At 33.9% G+C, this 23,884-nt stretch overlaps 2 protein-coding genes across 3 annotated transcripts; both read right to left on the bottom strand.

The window, feature by feature from the left end:
* Nucleotides 1–737: 737 nt before the first annotated feature.
* Nucleotides 738–11,243, bottom strand: LOC124840705 (protein NRT1/ PTR FAMILY 5.5-like). Of its 2 annotated transcripts, XM_047316807.2 has the most exons (3): nucleotides 10,816–11,243; nucleotides 10,516–10,736; nucleotides 738–2,487 (listed from the first exon to the last, which is right to left on the bottom strand). In XM_047316807.2, the coding sequence occupies exons 1-3, from the start codon at nucleotides 10,919–10,921 to the stop codon at nucleotides 997–999; spliced, it is 1,818 nt and encodes a 605-aa protein (XP_047172763.2). In that variant the 5' UTR covers nucleotides 10,922–11,243; the 3' UTR covers nucleotides 738–996. The 2 variants fall into 2 exon arrangements, with proteins under 2 accessions (XP_047172763.2, XP_047172754.2); XM_047316798.2 differs by lacking the exons at nucleotides 10,516–10,736; nucleotides 10,816–11,243 and adding an exon at nucleotides 3,894–6,889.
* Nucleotides 11,244–13,042: 1,799 nt separating this feature from the next.
* Nucleotides 13,043–22,360, bottom strand: LOC124840704 (protein NRT1/ PTR FAMILY 5.5-like). Its single transcript, XM_047316806.2, has 4 exons — nucleotides 22,086–22,360; nucleotides 21,787–22,007; nucleotides 19,294–20,094; nucleotides 13,043–13,889 (listed from the first exon to the last, which is right to left on the bottom strand). Exons 1-4 carry the CDS (start codon nucleotides 22,189–22,191, stop codon nucleotides 13,215–13,217), a joined length of 1,803 nt encoding a protein of 600 aa, XP_047172762.2. The 5' UTR covers nucleotides 22,192–22,360; the 3' UTR covers nucleotides 13,043–13,214.
* Between the last annotated feature and the right edge of the window lie 1,524 nt (nucleotides 22,361–23,884).

The raw sequence follows: 23,884 nt of genomic DNA, 5'->3' as shown, positions 1-23,884 counted from the left end.
AAAACCCCCCACAAATTAATAGTCAGTAATAGAGGAGGTTTTTACCCTCCGCAGAAAAACCTCCGCAAATTGAACGCGATACCAGGGGTCGCAAAAAACCCCCGCAGATAGTTTGTGGCGACTCAAACTGCGGCGGTTTGAAAAACCCCCGAAATTTATTTTGCGGAGGGTGAAAACCCCCACAAATCGAAAAAAAAACCTCCTCTAAATAACTTTTTTTTTGTAGTGAGTTAAGTCGGATTTTTAATGTTTCTAACAAATTTTCACAGTTGGTAATATGTTTTTTGTGTAGTGATTGACAATGACTTCTTCAAAATATTTTCGGAACATTGTTTTGAAAGACGAGTGCTCTTATTTGTTCTAAAAGAAGTTCATTTTTTCATTCAACTAACTCCATTTGGTTCGAGTATCATGAAAATTCATTAATTATACCTTCGTTTTGAAAAAGAGTCTAGTGTTTAAAATAATCCTTAGCATTATCATACCTAAACTTCTTGATAACAACCCCAAATTGATTTTTAATATATCGAAACAAATTTCATAACAATAAAACTAACTTCAGGTTTGCAACATTTAGCTCCTAAAATATGAAATATTTGAAACATTAGAAGGACCTCACACGTCACTATCAACCATATATAAAAGATTATTGCAAGTAGGAAAAGATAGAATGCTTTTGCATTTCGTCAATTCAAAAGCCTCATAAACAAGATTTTGTATATTCAAATTCAAATCCATAAACAAATAAAACAAAAGTTTTATAACAAGAAATGAGGAATGTCCAAGACGACAATGATATACAACTAATATTTTTTCCTTATCATCGAGGATTCAATCATGAAATAGACGACAATTCATTTGTGTACTTTGATTCCCTTGTGGACAGAGATGAATAAGGTGTTTTGGTCGATGACATTTTCAATAAAGTGAACATTCACTTGTGATAACTAATATTACATTAGAAAACAAAAAGTATTTTCCCGAACACTACAATTGTTATGGGAATGATCCACTCTTTCCCATTTTCAATGGGCGAGTATTTTCCTGATAGGTGTCTTCTGAGTCTGGTTGATGTGAGTGATCCACTCTTTCCTCTGTGGTCACCTTCTCATCTTCGGGACACACTTCCTTGTATGCATAGGTAACGGAGTAGTACGCAAAAGCTAGAAGCAGCACAGCGTTCATTATCGCCAACATCAGATAATACCTGTCCAAATGGCTAGTGTCGATTGTTTCCTTGATCCACCCGCTGAAAATCCACACAATTGGTATAATCAGAAGTTTTCCACCACCAACCATCAACTCACTAAACGAATCCTCAAAATTCGACAACGATTTCGCTACATGGTCATCGAATAATCTTTCTATTCCCCCATCAACAAGTCCCTCTGTCATTCCTAGTAACACAAATTGCGGAACCAAAGCCACTGTGGTTTTCAACTTTGACGACAACCTGCGAATCTCCACTTGCCATGCTATGATGCCGCATATTACTGCACACGTAATGCCAAATCCAATCCTCATGATTGTCGCTGCTTTTCTTTCCCAAATGAATCTCGCTACTCTTGATTTTTGTTTCTTTCGAAAGGGAAGACTGATGAGAAAACAAGTAAACTCTGACATGTCAGTCGCCACGGATTGGATCAAGAATAGAATAGAGATATCGTTACCTCTTTTATTCATAACTGGTTTCAACTCACTTGCTTGGGCAACAAAGAAAGTGTCCCCAGAGGCAATGAGTAAACTATAAGGAAAGATGGTAAGGCCAAGGTAAATTATATGAACAAGGCTTTTGACATCTCTCACGTCCTTCACAGTGCAAATCTTCTTTTTCTTTTCTTGCGTATCAATACTCTCTCTATGATGTCTTGAATCTTCTTCTTCTTCTGATTTAACTATGGCCGCTTTGTCCAACCACCTGAATAGCCGTGGAACTCGTGGCAATAACCTTACTCCTTCACCATGATTATACGTGTGTTGCTGCTTGTAGCCCTTCCAGTAATAAGAATTCGATGAGGTTGGATATTTTAAACTCAGTTTCCGTAAAGCTGTGATGAAGATTCTATGGATCTTGCTTAGATCGCTTTCCACGGGTAATTCTTGGCGGCTATAACCCAAAGAACCGATGAGGAACAACAGATGAGTCGCTCCCATGAGAAGTGCAGAAAATCTGAATAGTTCCTCGAGTGTTGCATCATAGAAGACGAAATCAAGGCAAACTGTTATGATATATCCAACAACCAGTGGAAAGAACAACCAGATATTAACAAAAATTGTGTGTCCGAGGCTTCTCTCATTTCTGTCTTGTGTGCTTCCATCTTTTCCCCCTTGTTTCTTTGGTTTAATTTTTTCTTCAAACTGATACTCGAGGAAATTTTCTGAAAGCTTTTGACCACTTTTTCCAATTCCAAGGAAGACTATGGCCGCAAAGGCCGAACCAATAGCTGAAGGTACAGGCAATGTAGATGTCCATAGAAGCATTAAACCCTGACATTTAGTAACTATATTTAGAAACCCTATATATATCAACTTTTGTATTGTGTCAAGAAAGAAGAGAGGAAAGAGTGAACAAGGATAGTGTCAAATGTAAAAAATGTAGGTGTGTCAAAGAATCATTATTCTATCCACAAGAGTAATGGTTCCATGATACACTTTTACATTCATTTGACACAGACTACAAGGGTAAAATAGTCATAAAAGTGTAAACTTTTGTATTGTTTCAAGAAAGAAGAGAGGAAAAAGTGAACAAGGATAGTGTCAAATGAATGTAAAAACTATAGGTGTGTCAAAGAATCATTACTCTATCCACAAGAGTAATGGTACCATGACACACTTTTACATTTATTTGACACAGACTACAAGGGTAAAATAATCATAAAAGTGTAAACTTTTGTATTATTTCAAGAAAGAAAAGAGGAAAAAGTGAACAAGGATAGTGTCAAATGAATGTAAAAAATATAGGTGTGTTAAAGAATCATTACTTTATCTTCAACTATATTTAGTCTTAGTTAAAAGTCACCTTAGAAAGTAAAAGTCTATGACAACAATTGACCGTAACCATCATAAGTAAGATGCATTGGCAATGTTATAATTAAATTAAACTTTTTTAATGACATTTAGAAAGAAAAAAGTCGCCAAATATTCAAAATTTGCAAAAGGACTATGATATGTTAACAACTTTTTTTAACAACTTTTTGACAATAGACTATGTCATTATTTTATTGATATGTATATTTGAAACAGACCAATCACAAACTGCCACATAGGTTGTTGTAAAAAAATTGTCAAAAAAAGTTGTTAAAAAGATATTTTTCTTTGGAAAACAATGACAATTGAAATACAAAACCATGGTCAAAAATCAATATAGAAAGGAAACAATGACGATTATATTATAAAACAATTACTAAAGGTGGTGATAGGATGGAAAATGATTATTGTACTACAAAACCACCGTTGAATATCCTGTTTAAAAAGCCAAAATATGCAAAACCATGTTGATTTTCTTCTTTACTCTGTTGCGTTTTTCTTTTTCTTCCTTCTCCGCTCTAGCAGTTTTGAGGTTGTCGGTCATCACTATGTTGGATACCTTTTATTCATAGGCTAAGAGGAGAGTTTCCTAGAAGATAAAAAAGACTAATCTCCACCCCGATATATTGCCTGGTGGAGGTTATGAGAAATTGGAGTAGAAAATAATGAAAGAGGTTGTTGCCTCTAATCTTAGTAGGGTCTCCGATATGAGTATCATAAACCATCCTCCTTGCCATAATACATGGAAGAGAGCTCATCAGAAGCCAACAAGAGAGTACATATATGACGAAATAACATGCATAACTAGGCGTATTATAATTTCATAAATTAAAAACATATGATCTCACAAATTTGGTTAACTTAACTTGAAATTTTTGGTCGTAGGATGACTTGGTGGAGTAGAGCACACAGGGTACCTTCACTTCAGAAGGCCATGAGGACATATTGGTTATGGAAAATATTTTGGCATCCGTCAATTCTTTGGTCCTTCATCAAGTCAGCATAGTAAAGCCCTTATCTTTGAGGAGGTCCTCAAGAATATTAGAGAACAAATCAAACAAGAGAAAAAGGATGAGATCAGCGAGATGAAAAAGGAGTATGATGATATACAGGCACAACAGAAGAAGGAGTACTCTAATAGGCTAGCATAGTTGTCAGCAAAAGTACGAGTAGAGTTAGCCTCTCCCTTAAGACAGAGCCTAAGAATCCCCCTCAATCATCTCTTCTTTGTATAAGCACAAATGGGAGGTTTTATGTTTCCCCTCGACAAGCTTCTCCCACTATTGATCCAGACTACAAGTTGTTCAATGATGATGCCCTAAAGTGCTTGGTGGCCTTAGGTAATTTGTCTAATTATATTGTTTTCATGATTATTTAATTATATTCTTTAATATATTTTACAAATATTATTTGTTGAAATTAGGTAAAATGTATACATTAGGGTTAACCATACACCATGAAACCATCACAATTGATATAATGAGGGTGGTGGTTGTAGATGTTTGAGAAGCCACTACTTGAGTCTCTATGCCCACTTAGGAGGTTGAGACAGTGAGGCAAGCTCTTGAGAATTTTATCCTTTGGCAAATTAGATTATCAAAACCAATTATAAAGGAAGTAATTGTTTTAATTTCGCACTTTGTTGTTTTTATTGGTAACTGTGTACTAATTTTATATAAATTTATAAAAATGGATACCAAATTGGAGTACATAGGGAGGAAGATGTTAATGAATTAGTACCACAACCACCACAATCGCCACAATCGTCGCAACAAACAATTATAGAAGAACTTAGTATGTTGGCAACAAAGATATCTCTTTTTCCTATAAAGTTACAAATGCCACCTAAAGTCACAAATAAAGCATCTAGTAACAAATGAGAATATATTTAATATGTTATTCTAACACTATTCACTTTTAATGTTTAAGGTATTTACATTGGTTGAGCATTTAGAGGAAGATTGATCACGTTTATGGATTTATTAACCCTGTTACCACTCCCGGAGTTGGGAATAAAGGTGAAAAGATGCAAAAGTACATTTTAGAGGCCTTTCAAAACGAAGAAAAAACAAGTGTACTTAGCACCTTATTTGTAACAGTAAGTATGTTTATTTATATTAATAAAATTTTATTCATGTAAATCTTATTTGATACTATCCTTGTTTGAATTTGACTATTAATAAAATCTTATTTGATACTATCCTTGTTTGACTATTAATAAAATCTTATTTCACTAGCAAGTAGTAGTCATTTTTCCTCAACAGAGTCTTATGGTTCTCTTGTGTTCATGACACAAGAAACCTCAAACTTTGGCAATTAAAAGTACATTACTATCGTAAGAGAGTTTGCTATATGATACAAAACTATGACAAACTCAAGATTGTTGGGCTACACTAGTAGTGGTTGGATAACAATGATAGATTACATGAAGATTACCTAAGGTTATTGCACTTCAATTGAGACTTTTTTCCTTGGCACAAATACAAGCAACAATAGCATAATCAATATTCGAAGCAAAGTACACTGAAGCTAAAAAAATTCTACAAGTCTAGCACAATCAGTATTCGAAGAAAAGTACATGGAAGCTAAAAAAAACTACAAGTTGGACAATATATAATAGAAGAATACTTGAAAAAAAAATGAGAGAAACTACATTATGACTCTACTATCATCTATTATGACAAAAAGTTAGCTATATATAATGGCAAAGAATATTGTCAGCAATTAAGAAACAAATCCCAAAATGTTTAAATATAACTTAACCACCATAAGAAAATTGAATATTATTGACATACATAATATGTTAGTAATAACTAAATTTTTCGTGGGTAATTCGAGTTTATCGATGGATTAGCAACTATCAGGATACGATAAGCTCACTACAAGAAAAACTCGTCTAATAAAACCTTGGTTTGGAAGTCTAACTAAATAACATGAAACGAAGAAGTCTCTATGTGTGGAAAACTAACAAAGAAGTCTTTGTGTATGGAAAGCTAACTCTAAACCAGAAGAACACTTAGCAAACCAACTAGGTCAGACGCACTAAGATAGAAAATAAACATCTCCAACACACTAGGATAGAAAACTCCAAGCTGATGAACCTTAAGATAGAAAACAAACATCAAACATACTAGGATAGAAAGCCCCAAGTTAGAAAACCAACCTCAAGATAGGAAACAAACATCAAACACTAAGAAAGAACATTGAAAACCAAACACAAGGAAAAAACCCTAAGACCAATCCTAGGATAGAATGCATTAAATTAGAAAAACTGAATAGAGAAAAACTAGAGAGAAAACAAAAGGCCTGAAATACTAGAACAAAACTCTAAGCTAGAAACAACATACCCAAAAGATGCAGATGATCGTCTAGGAAAAAGGATTGAACATAGAAAAACTGGCTAAGGAAATCAGAAGAAAAGCTTGACACACTAGCCGAAGACAAATAACTAAGGGTGGAAACAAAAGACTAAGAGCCTAAACCCCAAACACACAAAACCTAGAACCAAAATTCCCAACATAGAAAACCTTAAGAAAACACTTAAGTTCTTAGCAAATAGAAAATCATTTAGGTTAAAACACCTAGACGCATGACTAAATGATGTTGTGTCTAAAGCTTCTAAGAGAGTTGAAGCTAAACACCTGATGCTGATCATACCTAAAAAAGGTCTTCAACATAGCTCTCGAAAACATAACAGGTCGAGACGATGTCTTTGACAAAATATCTTAAAAGACATAAAAATCAAAACATTAAAGAAAGCTTAAACAAGCTAAATGTTATCTATCTAAAAAGAGACAAAACCAAAAGAATTGTTTACTTAACTAAACGATACCATGAGCTTATCAAGTACCTCGTCTAACGATGAAGTATCTTGATACGCTTAGTATCTTCAGAAAATAGCTTAATCGTAAAATGCTACCTAACGATAGGAAATGAAAAAGAACTTTGTTGATCTGAGCAAGCATTAAATGTCATTTAGTGCTTAATGTTCAAAAACAACAAATAGGATATCTGATGAACTGATCGCACACCAAAATTCGATCAGATCAATAGTAGGTAATAAGAAAGATATTCACGGAATGTTCTTCCTCTAAAAAACCGAGACATAATTACCATGTCAAAACAAATCACAAAACCATTAATCAAAAACAAGAAATCTAGTAGACACAAAAACATTACGAAACTTAAACAAATAATTAAAAGACTTAAAAGATTAATTAAAAAGAAGTAAACATACTTGTTATATACTTATCTATCTTGTGTCGAACAATCACTACAAATGTTCATATACATCAAAATGAACGTTGAGAAAAAGACAAAAAAAGCATTAATCAGATTATCAAAAGTTGTGCTAAATAGATAAGACAAGACTACTTTTGATAAAAAGATTTGAAAAACAAGTCTGCACCATCCTATGGATGCACCTACACCAATAGCCAGAAGACAACAAATCTCAAGACAAGCTTTGTAAACATGGTCATATTATCAAATCAAGACAAGCATTGTCTTAACAACTATATGAACAAGGTGTATAAATAGACGACAAAAAGAAAAAAAAAATGATGATGAAGAGGAGAAAAAATGTGAAGATATATATAAAGATATCTCATCATCCATGCAGTGAGGAAATGTCTTTAAGCTATTAATGCTAAATTCATACTATTAAGAAAAAGGAGAAAGAGAAGAGCTCAAAAAAAGAAGAACACTCTCAAACTTCAGCAGAATATCCACTTAAAGAAAAAAGAGTGAAAGAGTGACATATAGAAGAAAATCTCTCAAGCTTCATTGTAATATTTTCTTGTGCTTGTAATAAGAGATAATGAGAGAAAGAGCAAAGTAAAGTATGCCTCTAGTACTTCATTGTATTATATGCTTACTTATGTAAGGAGAGAAAAAGAGAGATGAGAGAAACACCTGTGAGTGTTTAGACTTCTTTGTATTGTAGAATATCCTCTCTGTGAGAGTTGAGGTCTGAACGATTTGTAAGCAATCTATGATTGCAATTTTGGAGAGAATCAAAACAGTTACAACTTAAATTAGAGAAGTTGGGGAAATCTAGGCGAGCTCGTCTAGTACTAGGAGTGGTCAGAATACACAACTGATCTAGGGTAACTAAAGGTTATTCGTTGATCAGGGATACTAGGAGTGGTGAAAAATACTACACAACCAGGAGTGGGTGGAACTCAAGGAAATTTCGGTAGGGTTATTGAGCACTAGGAATGGTGCGAATAATCAACTGATCTAGGGTAACTAAATTTTATTCATTGATCAAGGATTCAAAGAGTGGTTAAGAATAATACACAACCAAGAGTGAGCTAACTCGAGGAAATCTTGGCAGGGTTGTTGAGTACCAAGAGTAGTGCGAATACTCAAGGAAATCTCAGCAGGGTTGGTGAGTATCAGGAGTGGTGTGAATACTCAAAGAAATATTAGCAAGGTAGCTGAGTACCAGGAGTAGTGTGAATATTCAACTGATATAGGGTAACTAGAGGTTATTCGCTGATTAGGGATACTAAGAGTGGTGAACAATACTACGCAATCAGAAGTAGAAGAAACTAAACTAGACAATGTTTCTCAATTGTATTGAGAGCGTCTAGGGAATCCAGGAGTGGTGAATAATACTACGCAATCAGGAGTGAGTTAAACTCTAATGTACTTCATTGAATATCTAATGAAATCCTCTAAGTTAACTTAAAGGAGAACTCGACGTAGCTCTAACAGGTAAACCAGTATATATTTTATATGTTTTGTTTTGTTGATAAACGATGTAGTCTAGTTAACTTCTCCTATGCGCTCTCTCTGACAATGTGTGTCACTTCATTTAAGGTTGTGTGTCACTTCATTTAAGGTTACTGCCATATTTTAACTCTGATACGTTGAGTTGGCTAAGCAAACAATCTTTATGGAATAACGTTTGTTGTCTAAAGTTCAATCAGCTCACTAAGTGTTAAGAACATCATGATTATCTAGCAGGTTGCGAAAAAAGTATGAAAACATTATTCAAACCCCATCTAGTGTTTTCCCCACACCTTCAACAACAACCAAAAATTCATGAGTAAAATGATTGTCAATAAATTTTACTAATGGCTCTTAAAATCTGTCGATAATTACCGGTGATCACAAATTCATCAATAAATATTAGTTAGTAATTATTGATGGTTTCTAGTCGTTGGTAAAAATTTTCGGCAAATGTTTCATTTGTATCTTTTTATTCTTGTTATGTTTCATTTTTTTTCTTCTTTTCTATCTTTTTCCTCCTCTACTCCTCATCCTCATTGTCTCTTTCTTATCATGCCTCCACGTCGTTGTCATTGACATATTTGTCATCATCGCCTTTAGTTCCCTCCTCTTTCTCCTCCTCTTCCTTCTCTTTCTCTTCCTACCACCCCACCTTTTCAACTCCGACCGCCATCACTATCGAATCTCTATCGTGTCACCATATTGTTGCGCTACCACCAGTGCCATACCATTGTCATTATTGCATCACGTTGTGTTGCACCTCCACCCCCAATGTGTCTCCACTGAAGTCACACCTTCTCCTTCTCCTTCTCCTCTTTCTCTTCCTCTTCTTTCTCCTTCTCTTATTTTTTTTTCTTCTTTTCACGCATCTCGCTTTAATATATAAAATAATCTCATAATACTTGACGAATGACCAATGAAAAATTTTCTTTGAAATTTTAAATTACTAATAAAATTTACGAAAAAATTGATCATAATGTACATTACACAGAAATATCCATTGATACTAGAAATTCTAATTTGAGATTGATATAACATACTAATTCATTGTCTACATTAAAGTATTTGTTGGTAATTTAAATTTTAAAATTTATCGATAAAAATTATTTATAAATTAGAGTTTTTTATTCCGTCAATAAAAAGTAATCAATAATTAAAGAATTATCGCAATTTACCAAAAAGTACAAAATCAAAAAAAATAATTGAACTTGAGTGCTATGAGACAAAAGATAGCAAAAGGACACTGTCAAAAGTCCAATAAAATTATCGCAATTTACCAAAAAGTACAAAATCAATAAAAATAATTGAACTTGAGTGCTATGAGACAAAAGATAGCAAAAGGACACTGCCAAAAGTCCAATTTGACCATTTACAATTTACGTTTGGAGTTGCTGAAATTTACACTAAGGGAAGTGTCTTGATATGAATCTCTGAAGATTACAAGAAAAAGTAAATTTTAGAAATTAAGATATTATACTAGATTTGAAAACAATAGATATATCTTGTGTCTAAAAGTATAGATAATTCTAAAGATTAAAAAAACCAAAATTATCAAAAAGAGTTGTAGAAATGATAGATTAAGATTATAAATAAGCAAATACCACTTATTACCACATAAAAAAATTAATATAAATTTATCCAGGTACGAGCCATCTCCAAAACTATATTTTTAATATACCGTTACCCGCCCTACTAAATTTCTTTTATCTCCTCATTCTAACAATAATACAGAACTGAGAATTTATGTACCTCGATGGAAGCTGCAGCGCACAATGTGATCATAGTGAAAGAACCCGTGTACGTTTGCGAGATTAGAGAAACAACAACGAAAAAGAGAGATGATAAAGCATCTCCAAGATTTATGACAATAGCAGCTACCCGTTGATTCTGCATTTTAAGTATCTCTGTGAGATATTCCATCATTATTGACAACACCGTGATCTCCATAAATTTGTAACTTACAAGCAATGCTGAAAATAAATTAGGAAGAAAGAGTTAATGTTGAATTCTACTTTCCATAAACAAAACAGCACAATTGGTTAAAATTACCAGCAATGAAAGTCAGGGCCCCATAGCGGCGGATTAGATAACGAATTCGAGCTTTTAATGACAAAATTTTCTTCTCAAAAGTAGACGACTTTTCTTGCCGCGCCATGGTGATGTTTGAGGAAAAACAGAACACTCAGTTAAACTAATTTAATAACAGAAGCATAGAATTCAAAGTGACAACACTGAATTCTATTATTAACAGAAGAATAGCGTTGGGACGGAGAGTAAAAGAAGAAGCAAAAGCACTGAAAAGTTCTTCTCTTCTTTGAAACAACAACAATGGAAGTTCCTCGAAAAAGGGTTTTGGATGGTTTTGGTGACGTTTGGTTTTCCACAAAAATATGTACTAATAGTACTAAGAAGACTGAGACAGAGAAGAGCAGAATGTAATAAATAAATGATGTGATGAAAAATACATAGAACAATGAGAAAAAAAAGAGAGACAGAAACGAGACATAAGAGAGAAAATAAATATTAAATATTTGTTTTATATAGAGGTGATAGATGCGAAGACCTAACAGTAAGTCAATTTTTAATATAATTATTTGCTTAGCTAGACAATGTGCAACATGCATTATTGTAACTTTAAGCATCATAAAGTGTGGTATACAAAAAGCTCGATAAGCACTTCTTTTCAACACTATCTCGGACACACATTTAAATGAAAAAAGTATTATATGTCCACATGGTGAGAATCTCACCACAATTTCAAAAGTCGTCTCACAAAGTAAAAGCAATGCATTATATCATTGCAAAAGAAAATGTTATAAGGATAGAAAAAAAGTATATAAAACAGAGACAGTGACTTTAACATATTTTTGTATAACTAATTTTAAAAGAAAGTTGTTTATGTAGCTATGACGTCAAAAACAAGTTATGTTTATTATATACGTAGAACGATATATTTTAAAAATAAACAGTAAATTGTATTATAAAAAAACACAAAAAAATTGTATTACAAAAAACAAAGAGAAAGATGGGGCTTCAAATATGCTATTTTTACATTCTAAAAGTGTATTTTGTCTTTGAAAATTACTTCCTACGTTATAGGAAGATTCTGTCTGCATTAGTTGTAGGAATGAACAGAATGAAATGGCTGACGATATAATGGGTTGAGATAAATCGCAATGAAACTTTTTATCTATTATATATTTATATATGTGATCTATACTGCAATGGAAGTATAAGTTCACTTCATTGCTTCAAAATAATAATGGAAACTAGTTATAATTTTTTAATTCTCATGTAATTTTTTACGAAATGGTTAGTATAAAATTTACAAATGGTCATTTTATAATTTAATATATTTGTTACATATGAAATACAACTCCATATCAAAGGAAAAAAAAATGATTAGCCCAATAGTGTAAAACTAATCTTTCACGTCACACAATTTAAATCAAACTCTGAGAAAAATGTCAAAAAAAAAATGTAGTGTTATTTTTTTAAATGGGTTAAACTTGTTTACATAAGACTATTTTTAATATAATGCAAAATTCAACATTTACATCAAACGATATGAGTTTGACATAAATTTCAAGTTTTTGACTGACAAAGTACCTAAGAAAATATATTTAAATGACCACGGATCAAGTTTTCTCTTTTGTTAAGAATGATTTATATGCGGTTGAAAAGAATGAAGTATCTCCATTGAACTTTGTAATTGTAAAACAGTAAAGGGTAACTATTGTTATATAAATAAGTGTAGGTGAGAATGACTTCCCCAGAATCTTTTTGAACTTTGTTTTGAAAGAGTAATGCTCTTGTTTGTTCTAAATGTTCATTTTTTTTATTCAGCAACTACATTTTGTTAGGATGTATAGGCATATGAGAATTCATGAATTATCCTATCATTTTGAAAAAGAAAAAAAGTCTAATGTGTAAAATAATCTTTAGCATTATCATACCTAACTTTTTTGACAACACCCTGAATTGAATTTTAATCAGTGCCACAAATTTCATAACAACATAACTAACTTAAGATTTCCAACATTTAGCTCCTAAGTATTTGGAACATTAGAGGACCTCCCATATCAGTACGAACAAGATAAAGAGAGTTAAGTAGGAAGAAATAAAACACTTTCTGCATTTTTCCAATTCACAAACCTGACAACCAGATTATGCATATTCAAATTCAAATCTTTAAACAAATAATGAAGTAAAATTTTTACAATAAGATGACAATGATACAACTGAAATATTTTTCCTAATCTTGTATTCAGGATTCAATCATCAACAATTGATTTGTGTATTTTGATTCCCATGTGGACAGAGATGAATAAGGTGTTTTGGTCGATGACATTTTCAATAAAGTTAACATTCACTTGGTAACTAATATTACATTAGAAAACAAAAAGTAACCTTTATTTTAAGAAAATTTTTCCTGAACACTATACTTGTTATGGAAATGGGGGAGTATTTTTCTGATAGGTGTCTTCTGAGTCTGGTTGATGAGCATGATCCACTCCTTCCTCTATCGGAATCTTCTCATCTTCGGGACACACTTCCTTGTATGCATACCTCACGGAGTAGTATGCAAAAGCTAGAAGCAACAAAGCGTTCATTATCGCCAGCATCAGATAGTACCTGTCCAAATGGCTAGTGTCGATTGTTTCTTTGATCCACCCGCTGAAAATCAACACAATTGGTATAATCAGAAGTTTTCCACCACCAACCACCAACTCACTAAACGAATCCTCAAAATTCGACAACGATTTCGCTACATGGTCATCGAATAATCTCTTTAATCCCCCATCAACAAGTCCCTCTGTCACTCCTAGTAACACAAATTGCGGAACCAAAGCCACTGTTGTATTCAACTTTGACGACAACCTGCGAATCTCCACTTGCCATGCTGTGAAGCCGCATATTACAGCACACGTAATACCAAATCCAATCCTCATGATTGTCGCTGCTTTTCTTTCCCACATGAAACTTGCAACTCTTGATTTTTGTTTGTTTCGAAATGCAAGACTTAGGAGAAAACAAGTAAACTTTGACATGTCAGTTGCCACGGATTTGATCAAGAATAGAATAGAGATATCGTTCCCTCTTTTATTCATAACTGGTTCCAACTGTTGGAAAAGCTGACACAAAAAGTATTTCCTGAGGCGTGTAGAGTCACTGTCCTTAAGGACTTATCCGCGGTGTGTTGCGCAAGTCCCCCAGGATACAACAGGAACTTCTCAGAATGTCTGAGGATCTCAGAACTAGCAAGGAACTCTAAAGAGAGTATAAGGATAACCCAGAATATTTTTAGAAGAGAGAAAAAGCTAAAGAATGAAATTCAGAAAAGAGAAGAATGAGAAGATTGAATTTGGTGTGTCTTGGAATGGAGGAGGAACTCCCTATTTATAGAGCTGGAGAGAATCAATTAATTAAAAGAAATTAAAATGAAATTAAAACATTTAAATGTTAACGTTGCACCAATTAAGTTTTTGAACGTTGCTATTAAAAAAAAAAATTTCCGTTGGCAATTATGAAAGAATCTTAACGTTGCCAACGTTTTCATATTTTGCAATATAATAATAATATATTATAACAATCCCCCACATATTGCAAAATAGAGTTGAAAGAAATAGTCTTTGACTCAAATAGTTCAAACACTAACAGAAAACAAGAAACTTTTATTCTGGGTCTCATAGGATGTAATGCATCAGAGCTGGTATAGCAAGCTATATGAACCAGTCTTAGATTTATAAACTTAACACACAATGTAGTTGGTATAGCAAGCTATATGAACCATAGACATTTGACGTGTGTTAGAGGTTTATCAATCACAATACACCCCCACAATCCTTGCTGTTATCGCTGTGTTGCGCTTACTAGGCCATGCGCTTGCCCGGTATTCATGAGTGCTCTAGAGATCATGCCAAGATCTCATGCAAGCGGCCCCACTTGACACTCATATAGGTGATTTCATCAAGTGTATGCTGCAAATCATACACCACCCGTAAGGGATATGAAAAATCATTAAAAACTTTGTTTAAGCTAAAATTCTTTCACCATATAGAATTTTAACGACAAAGTTTAACCTCTCATAATGCAGTCTCTAGCACTTTCACATAAACACCATAGGAAGGGACATAATTGATTAAAATCAATTTAGTGCTATCAGAACTAACAAGTGACTTGTTTTTACCCATATGAACCTTATTCATGGGATCTCCAATCACAAAGGTTGGGTTACCATCACTTGTTTGTTTGCAAGTGGCTTAAGTCCCATTCCCCTCGATGTTTCTAATATCACTTGTCTTCCCATGGGTTTTGTCAGAGGATCTGCTAGATTCCGTTCTGACTTCACATAGTCAATGGAAATAGTTCCACTCTTTAGCAGCTGCTTCACCAAATTGTGTCTCAATTGAATATGTCTATTCTTTCCATTGTAATTTTTGTTTTTAGCTATAGCTATTGCCGATTGGCAATCACAGTGTATTGACACAGATGGGGTTGGTTTCATTCCTAGTGGAATGTTTGCTAAGAAGTTTTTCAACCACTCAGCCTCACTACCAGCCATCTCAAGAGCGACAAACTCAGATTCCATTGTTGATCTTGCAATAATTGTTTGTCTGGCTGATCTCCATGTAATCGTACCACCCCCAAGAGTGAATACATAACCACTAGTGGATTTTGTCTCATCTGAATCAGAGATCCAGTTAGCATCACTGTACCCTTCTAGTACAGCGGGAAATCCACTATATTCAATGGCATAATCCATTGAACCTCTTAAGTATCTCATAAGCCTAGCAAGTGCATCCCAATGTTCCTGATTTGGACATTGAGTGTACCTACTTAGTCTACCTACTGCATAAGCAATGTCAGGTCTAGAAAAGCTCATCAAGTGCAGTAAGCTCCCAATTATCTGGGCATACTGAGGCTGAGATACTGATTCTCCTCTATTTTTCATTAATTTAGAGTTAGCATCATAAGGGGTACTCACTGGTTTTAAGTCATAAAATCCAAACTTCTTAAGAAGTTTCTCAATGTATTGTTCTTGAGATAGTAATATACTATCTCCCTTCCTTATGATTCTAATACCTAAAATCACATTGGCTTCACCCATGTCTTTCATTTCAAATTTTGATCCTAGAAACAATTTAGTTCTAGTGACAATCTCATCGCATGTACCAAAGATTAACATGTCATCAAGTTTTTCATGCCATTGTTTTGGTGCTTGTTTCAACCCATATAAGGATTTTAAGAGTTTGCATACTTTATCCTCTTGACCAGGTACAACACACCCTTCAGGTTGAGTCATATAAATTTCCTCCTCTAAATCACCATTCAAAAAGGCTGTTTTAACATCCATCTGATGTATCACTAGTTTATGGATAGCAGCTAAGGCTAACAACACTCGAATAGAGGAAATCCTAGTCACTGGAGCAAAAGTATCAAAGTAATCTATGTTGGGTTTTTGAGTAAAACCTTTTGCTACTAATCTTGCCTTATATTTCTCTATGGATCCATCAGGGTTATACTTTTTCTTAAAGATCCACTTACAACCAATGGGTTTTGCTCCTTTAGGCAAATCTACTAAAGTCCAAGTATTATTTTTCTGAATTGATTCAATTTCAGTCCTAATGGCCTTATCCCACTGTTTTGCATCAGGAGCACTAGTAGCTTCTATAAAGCTTATTGGATCATTATCAACAAGATAAGTATAAAAGTCATCTCCAAAGGAAGTTTCCTTTCTCTGCCTTTTGCTTCTCCTCAAATCCTCATTTATAGTATTACTATTATCATTATCATCAACAGATTGAGACATCTCACTAACCTTTAAGGGAAACACGTGTTCAAAAAATTCAGCATTTTTCGTCTCCATTATAGAATTTCTCTCAAGTATGTTACTTTTAACAACTAGAAACCTATAGGCAGCACTATGTTCAGCATAACCTAAGAACATACAATCAGAGGTTTTAGATCCTATTTTCCTTTTCTTAGGATCAGGTAACATCACCTTAGCTAAGCACCCCCACACCCTTAAATATTTAAGGTTAGGTTGGTAACCTTTCCACAACTCATAAGGAGTTTTACCGGTTTTCTTATGGGGTATTCTATTTTGTAAAAAACATGCAGTAAGCAAAGCTTCTCCCCAAAGGTTATCAGGTGCACCAGAACTAACAAGCATAGCATTCATCATTTCCTTAAGGGTTCTATTTTTCCTCTCAGCTACTCCATTAGACTCAGGTGAATATGGTGGGGTCACTTCATGGATAATTCCTTCTTTAACACAATAGTCATTAAAAAGTACATACTCACCACCTCTATCTGATCTAATCCTTTTAATTTTCTTATTCAACTGATTTTCTACTTCTGCCTTATAGGTTAAAAATACATCAAAGGCTTCATCTTTATGTTTGATTAAGTAAACTTTGGTATATCTAGAATAATCATCTATAAAGATCACAAAATAATTTTTACCTCCTCTAGACATGGTTTGTTTCATATCAGCTAGATCAGTATGAATTAACCCTAATAGCTCAGTTTGGCGTTCTACAGAAAAACATGTTTTCTTTGTTAATTTAGATTCTACACATATATCACATTTTATACTCTGTTTATCATGCATATTAATCAATCCTAGTCGTTGTAATTTTAAAACATACGAAGAATTCACATGTCCTAATCTAGCATGCCATATATTATACGAGTCAACAATATAAGCAGAAGAACTTGATTCATTAATACTTTCAGAAATATTTAGAATGAAGAGTCCTTGATCACAATATCCCTTCCCCACAAACACATTATTTTTTGTCATGATGATCTTGTCAGACTCAAAAGACACTTTAACCCCCACCTTTCCCAATAGTGATACAGAGATTAAATTAACTCTAATTGATGGCACATGTAGCACATCACTCAAGGCCAGAGTCTTTCCAGATGTGAGTTTGAGAAGAACTTTTCCTTTTCCCAGAACAGGAGTGGTCCTGGAATCACCGAGGTAGACGTGTTCTTCTCCATCCCCTACACTAGTGTAAGAGGTAAAAGCACTTCTGTTTGCACAGATATGCCTGGTAGCACCAGAGTCTACCACCCACTTGCTCACATTGGTCATCAGATTTACTTGAGAAACGACCGCAGCAATAATGTCATCTCCTTCGGCTATATTGGCCCTAGGAGGATTGTCGTTTCTCGCTCTACGCCTGCACTGTGGTGCATGATGGCCTGGCTTCCCACATACGAAGCAATTTCCTTTCTTTTTAAAGGTGGGTTTAGATTCATGGGGACGAGATTTAAGAAAATTATTTTTCTTTTTGTGATCAGGTTTGTATTCGTACCTTTTTGGAGCAGGTTTTACTTCTACCATATTTGCTTTCGCAGATAAAGCTTTGGCCCTTGTAGTAGCAGACTCCTTCCTGTTGGTATCTTCAATTATTATGTGTGTAATGAGTTCTGGTAGAGACATTTGCTTGTGCCTGTGTTTCAACTGTTGTTTGTAATCTGTCCAGGATGGCGGCAATTTCTCGATCAGAAGTTCTGAAACAAATTCATCCGGTAGTACAATGTTTTCTGCTTTGATGTCTTCGAGCAACTTGTGGTATTCATTGATTTGAGTTTTTATGTCCTTGTCTTCAATCATTTCCCAACGGTAGTAATTTCCTATGACGAATCTTTGTCTGACGACATCTTCGGCAGTGTATTTGAGAATCAACGAGTCCCAAATGTCCTTTGCTTCTTTGTAGGAACAGTACACATCGAACAAATCATTAGAAAGTGCACTAAGCAAAGTGTGTCGGCATACCTTGTTCGCGTAAGTCCACTCTTCAACTAGTTTTGAGTTTGAAGGAATAGTGGAGTCGGGCTTTGGAGATGAAAGAGCAGCAACAACTCCATACATGTCTAAAAGGGTGGAAACGCGTTCTTGCCAGCGTCGAAAGTTCTGTCCAGAAAAAATCTCGATTTTTGACACGTCCGGAAGTGATTTTGCGAAGACCGTCTGGGTTCCGGAAGCAATGGTTTGGCTCTCTGAAGGCATGTTGTTGATGTCAGCCATAAGTCCTTAAGATTGTTGGAAAAGCTGACACAAAAAGTATTTCCTGAGGCGTGTAGAGTCACTGTCCTTAAGGACTTATCCGCGGTGTGTTGCGCAAGTCCCCCAGGATACAACAGGAACTTCTCAGAATGTCTGAGGATCTCAGAACTAGCAAGGAACTCTAAAGAGAGTATAAGGATAACCCAGAATATTTTTAGAAGAGAGAAAAAGCTAAAGAATGAAATTCAGAAAAGAGAAGAATGAGAAGATTGAATTTGGTGTGTCTTGGAATGGAGGAGGAACTCCCTATTTATAGAGCTGGAGAGAATCAATTAATTAAAAGAAATTAAAATGAAATTAAAACATTTAAATGTTACCGTTGCACCAATTAAGTTTTTGAACGTTGCTATTAAAAAAAAAAATTTCCGTTGGCAATTATGAAAGAATCTTAACGTTGCCAACGTTTTCATATTTTGCAATATAATAATAATATATTATAACACCAACGCACTTGCTTGGGCAACAAAGAAAGTGGTCCCAGAGGCAATGAGTAAACTATAGGGAAAGATGGTAAGGCCAAGGTAAATCATATGAACAAGACTTTTAACATCTCTCACGTCCTTCACAGTGCAAATCTTCTTTCTCTTTTCTTGCGTCTCAAGACTCTCTGTACGATGTCTTGAATCTTCTTCTTCTTCTTCTTCTGCTTTAACAATGGCCGCTTTGTCCAACCACCTGAATAACCGAGGAACTTGTGGCAATAACCTTACTCCTTCACCACGATTATACGTGTGTTGCTTCTTGTAGCCCTTCCAGTAATAAGAATTCGATGAGGTTGGATATTTTGAACTCAGTTTTCCAAAAGCTGTGCTGAAGATTCTATGGATCTTGCCTAGATCGCTTTCAACGGGTAATTCTTGGCGGCTATACCCCAAAGAACCGATGAGGAACAACAGATGAGTCGCTCCCATGAGAAGTGCAGAAAATCTAAATAGGTCCGCGTATGTTGCATCATAGAAGATGAAGACAAGACAAACTGTTATGATATATCCAACCACCAGTGGAACGAACAACCAGATACTAATATAAATTGTATGGCCGAGGCTTCTCTTATTTCTGTCTTGTGTGCTTCCATCTTTTTCGCCTTGTTTCTTTGGTTTAATTTTCTCTTCCAACTGATACTCAAGGAAACTTTCTGAAAGCTTTTGACCACTTTTTCCCATTCCAAGGAAGACTATGGCGGCATACACCGCACCAAACGCTGAAGGGTCAGGTGATGTAGATGTCCATAATAGCATTAAACCCTGACAGTTAGTTAGACACCTTATATATCAACCATCGTATTTACAACCCTTAGTTCTGTTTTCCTATCACATAATTTATCATACTTATATTTATACGGGAAAGAAAAATGAACATTATAATTGTTAAATTTTATACCAATTTTTAGAAGTTAAAAGAAGAAAATTTTGAAAATAAAGATATACGGTGTAAATGCATATAAGTAATTTATAAATTTAGAAATTGTAACTACAAGTTTAGATAATTATATAATTTAGAATTAACTATAAGAATGTAGAAGTGGTGGATCAAGCCTATAAATAGGCAATAACATAGAGGAAAAATCAATATAAAGTTCTACAAATTCCGTATCTAAAGCTAGTTTTGACAACCTAAAATAGATATTATAGATTACTCAAATGGAAAAGATATAGTGAACTTAAATGGGCTTCCAAAACAAAGCTCAATTCTAATGGTATTATATAAAAGAATAATGCAAAAGAATATTAGCAACATCCTAATGAAATATTTTCCCCAGTTGCTCACCTAGGTATAGTTAGAGTTTTATTATTTATTGCAACAGCCTTTCTAAATGGCGTTATTAAAGCATAAATATACATGGAGCAACCATATATATTTGTAAGCAAAGGAATTGAAACTAAAGTACAAAATATAAGAAAATCTATATGATTTGAAGTAAGTCCCACAAGCATGGTATAAATGAACTGAGTAATTCTCTATTGAAGTATTTAGGAGAAGCAAAAGTGATTCACACGATAAATAAAGACCCTACGATTATTATCTAACCTTAATTATGTTGATGATCTTATAAATAATATAAAGATGACGATGGAACTAAAAGAAGACATGATGAAAATATTTGAGACGAACAATCTTGACTTTCTGAATTACTTCCTTTTTGGTATAATGGTAAGACATGAAAAGCAATGAATATTTATTTCTCAAAGAAAGTACTGAGACTTAACTAAAGAATTTTAAGATATTTTCAAAAAGACAAAAAAGAGTTTGGTATATGATACCAAACTATGACAAATTAAAGATTGGTTAGCTACACTAATAGTGATTGGATAACAATAATAGATGACAAAGATTACCTCGGGTTATGCCTTTGCACTAAGATTGAGAACTTTTTTTCTTGGCAAAAAAAAAATCAACAATAGCACACGGATCAAAGTACATGAAAGCTAGAAAATCTACAAGTCTTACAATATAACTTCGAAGAATAGTTGACAAAAATGATAGAAACAACAACAAATTAGCTATATATAATGGAAAAAGAATAATGTCAGTCATTCAAAGACAAAGCACACGGTGTTTAAATATAACTTATCATAAGAAAATCGCATACGGACATAATCCGTCAGTAATAATTAAAATTTATGGACAATTCAAATTTATGGACGAATTAATAACAGCTAAAATTGGTAAATAAAATAGTCGTGAATAACTTTTACCGATAACTTATGAAAACTATTGATAATCCCGATTATCACAAATTTATCCATAAATATTCACTAGTAATTCTAAAGATTCAAGAAAATTAAATTATCTAAACTATAAATTAAAATTAATATAAATTGATCCAGGTTGGAGCCATCTCCAAAACTATCTTCTTATATATTTAATATACTGTTACTCGCCCTACTAAACTTCTTTCCTCATTCTAACAATAATACAGATCTAAGAATTTATACCTCGATGGAAGCTGCAGCGCAAAATGTGATCATAGTGAAAGAACCTGTATATGTTTGCGAGATCAGAGAAACAACAACAAAAAAGAGAGATGATAAAGCATCTTGCAGATTTGTGACAATAGCAGCTATCCGTTGATTCTGCACTTCAAGTGCATTGGTGAGATAATCCATCATTATTGCCAACACCGCGATCTCCATAAATGTGTAACTTACAACCAATACTGAAAATAAATTAGGAAGAAAGAGTTAAGTTGAATTCTACTTCCCATAAACAAAACAGCGCAATTAGTTATAATTACCAGCAATGAAAGTAAGGGCCTCATCGCGGAGGATTACATAACGAATTCGAGCTTTTACTGACAAAAATTTCTTCACAAAAGCAGACGAGTTTTCTTGCCGCACCATGATGATGTTTGATAAAAAGCAAAACGCTCAGTTAAACCAATTTAATGACGGAAGCATAGAATTCGATGCGAACTTCTGCAAACGGCGTTGGGGAGTAAGGGAAGAAGCAAAAGCACTTCTGAAAAGTTCTTCTCTTCTTTGAAACAACAAGGGAAGTTAATCGAAGAAGGCTTTTGGATGGTTTTGGTGACTTTTGGTTCGACAAAAGGATTGTATTTATAGTACTAAGAAGACTCAAACAGTAAGTCAACTTTTTTATATACACGACTATTTGCTTAGTTAAACAATGTGCAACAAGCATTATTGTAACTTTAAGCATAGCAAGTGTGGTATAAAAAAAGCTCGATAAGCACTTCTTTTCAAACTATATGTCCACACGATAAGAATCTTAACCTAATATATTTGAAAAGTCGTGTTACAGAGTAAATGCAATGGATTTTATTTATTACAAAAGAAAATGTTATAAGGATAAAAAAAATATAAAATAGTTAGTGATTTTAACATTTTTGTGTAACTAGTTTTAAAAGCAAGTTGTTTATGTAGCTATGACGCCAAAAACAAGTTATGTTTATTATATACGTCGAACGATATATATTTTAAAATTAAACACTAGATTGGTATTATTAAAAAACACAAAAAAATTGTATTACAAAAAATAGAAAAACAGACGGGGGCTTCAAATATGATATTTTTACATTTTAAAAGTGAATTTTGACTTCGAAAATTACTTCCTAAGTTATAGGAAGATTATGTCTGCATTAGTTGTAGGAATAACATAATGAAATGGGTGACGATATAATGGGTTTAGATAAATCGCAATGAAACTTTTTATCTATTATATATTTATGTGTGTTTTACAATGCAATGGAAGTATAAGTTCACTTCAATGCTTCAAAACAATTATAGTGGTGATATGGGATTTTTCTGATTTGGTGAATTCAGTGTTGGATTTTTGTTCAATGGTGGTTATTGGTGGCTTAAGGGTTTATGCGATCAAGATTCCGATAGAGGATAGTGGTGGTTGTTGGTTTATTTTCTGAACAGCTCGGAGTCGCCAAGAAGACGATGGTTCTGTGATTGCGAAAAATGGCACCATTAGGATTCAATGGTTGTGCAAGATTACAGCGTTCGTAGTGAATCCGTGGTAGAGGTGCGAGGAGTTGGATTTAGGATTCCCTGCTGTCATGATTTGCCTCTCTGGTTTCTCTACAAATCTGCTATTGGATTTTAAGACAAAATTGACATCAATATATATATATTTGGAGCAAAAAGAAATGAAATTCTATGTTCAAAATATTCCGCAATTTACGAAGAAACTTGGCGTTAGTTTGTACAATTCTATTCATTCGAGTCGTGGCAGGTAAGTATAGGTAAAATCATTCAATTCATAGTTTTTTCAATTTTATATCATAACAATTGTTTCATTTTGTCACATGAAACAATGTCTAAAATACAAGGTATAAGTGCTCAATTTAAAAATCCACACTTTCTATCTCATGATGGATACATGAAGTTTGAGCAAAAAATAACCAAGCAGAAGTTAGATAGTAAGCTTCCAATTTCTGAGCGTGGTGATCCTCCTCCTCCTTTACCATCATCTTGGCACGAGAAGTGGAAGTTAGTCCATCTAAGATCATCAGACTCCTACACTTCCGACAGTGCCAGAGACATATAAGAAAGAATTGTAAGATGT

The sequence above is a fragment of the Vigna umbellata genome, chromosome 11, assembly GCF_029865625.1.
Source record: "Vigna umbellata cultivar VRB3 chromosome 11, Vumbellata_1.0, whole genome shotgun sequence".
Classification (NCBI taxonomy): Eukaryota; Viridiplantae; Streptophyta; class Magnoliopsida; order Fabales; family Fabaceae; genus Vigna; species Vigna umbellata.
This window is presented reverse-complemented; position numbering and strand designations above follow the sequence as displayed.

Coding starts and splice junctions, on each gene's coding strand:
- LOC124840704 (XM_047316806.2), bottom strand. CDS start 22,191: ATGGTGCGGCAAGAAAACTCGTCTGCTTTTGTGAAGAAATTTTTGTCA. Junction 20,095..21,786: donor GCGCTGCAGCTTCCATCGAG/GTATAAATTCTT, acceptor ACTAACTGTCAG/GGTTTAATGCTATTATGGAC. Junction 13,890..19,293: donor TTGCCCAAGCAAGTGCGTTG/GTGTTATAATAT, acceptor CTTTTCCAACAG/TTGGAACCAGTTATGAATAA.
- LOC124840705 (XM_047316807.2), bottom strand. CDS start 10,921: ATGGCGCGGCAAGAAAAGTCGTCTACTTTTGAGAAGAAAATTTTGTCA. Junction 10,737..10,815: donor GGCCCTGACTTTCATTGCTG/GTAATTTTAACC, acceptor ATTTATTTTCAG/CATTGCTTGTAAGTTACAAA. Junction 2,488..10,515: donor GCGCTGCAGCTTCCATCGAG/GTACATAAATTC, acceptor ACTAAATGTCAG/GGTTTAATGCTTCTATGGAC.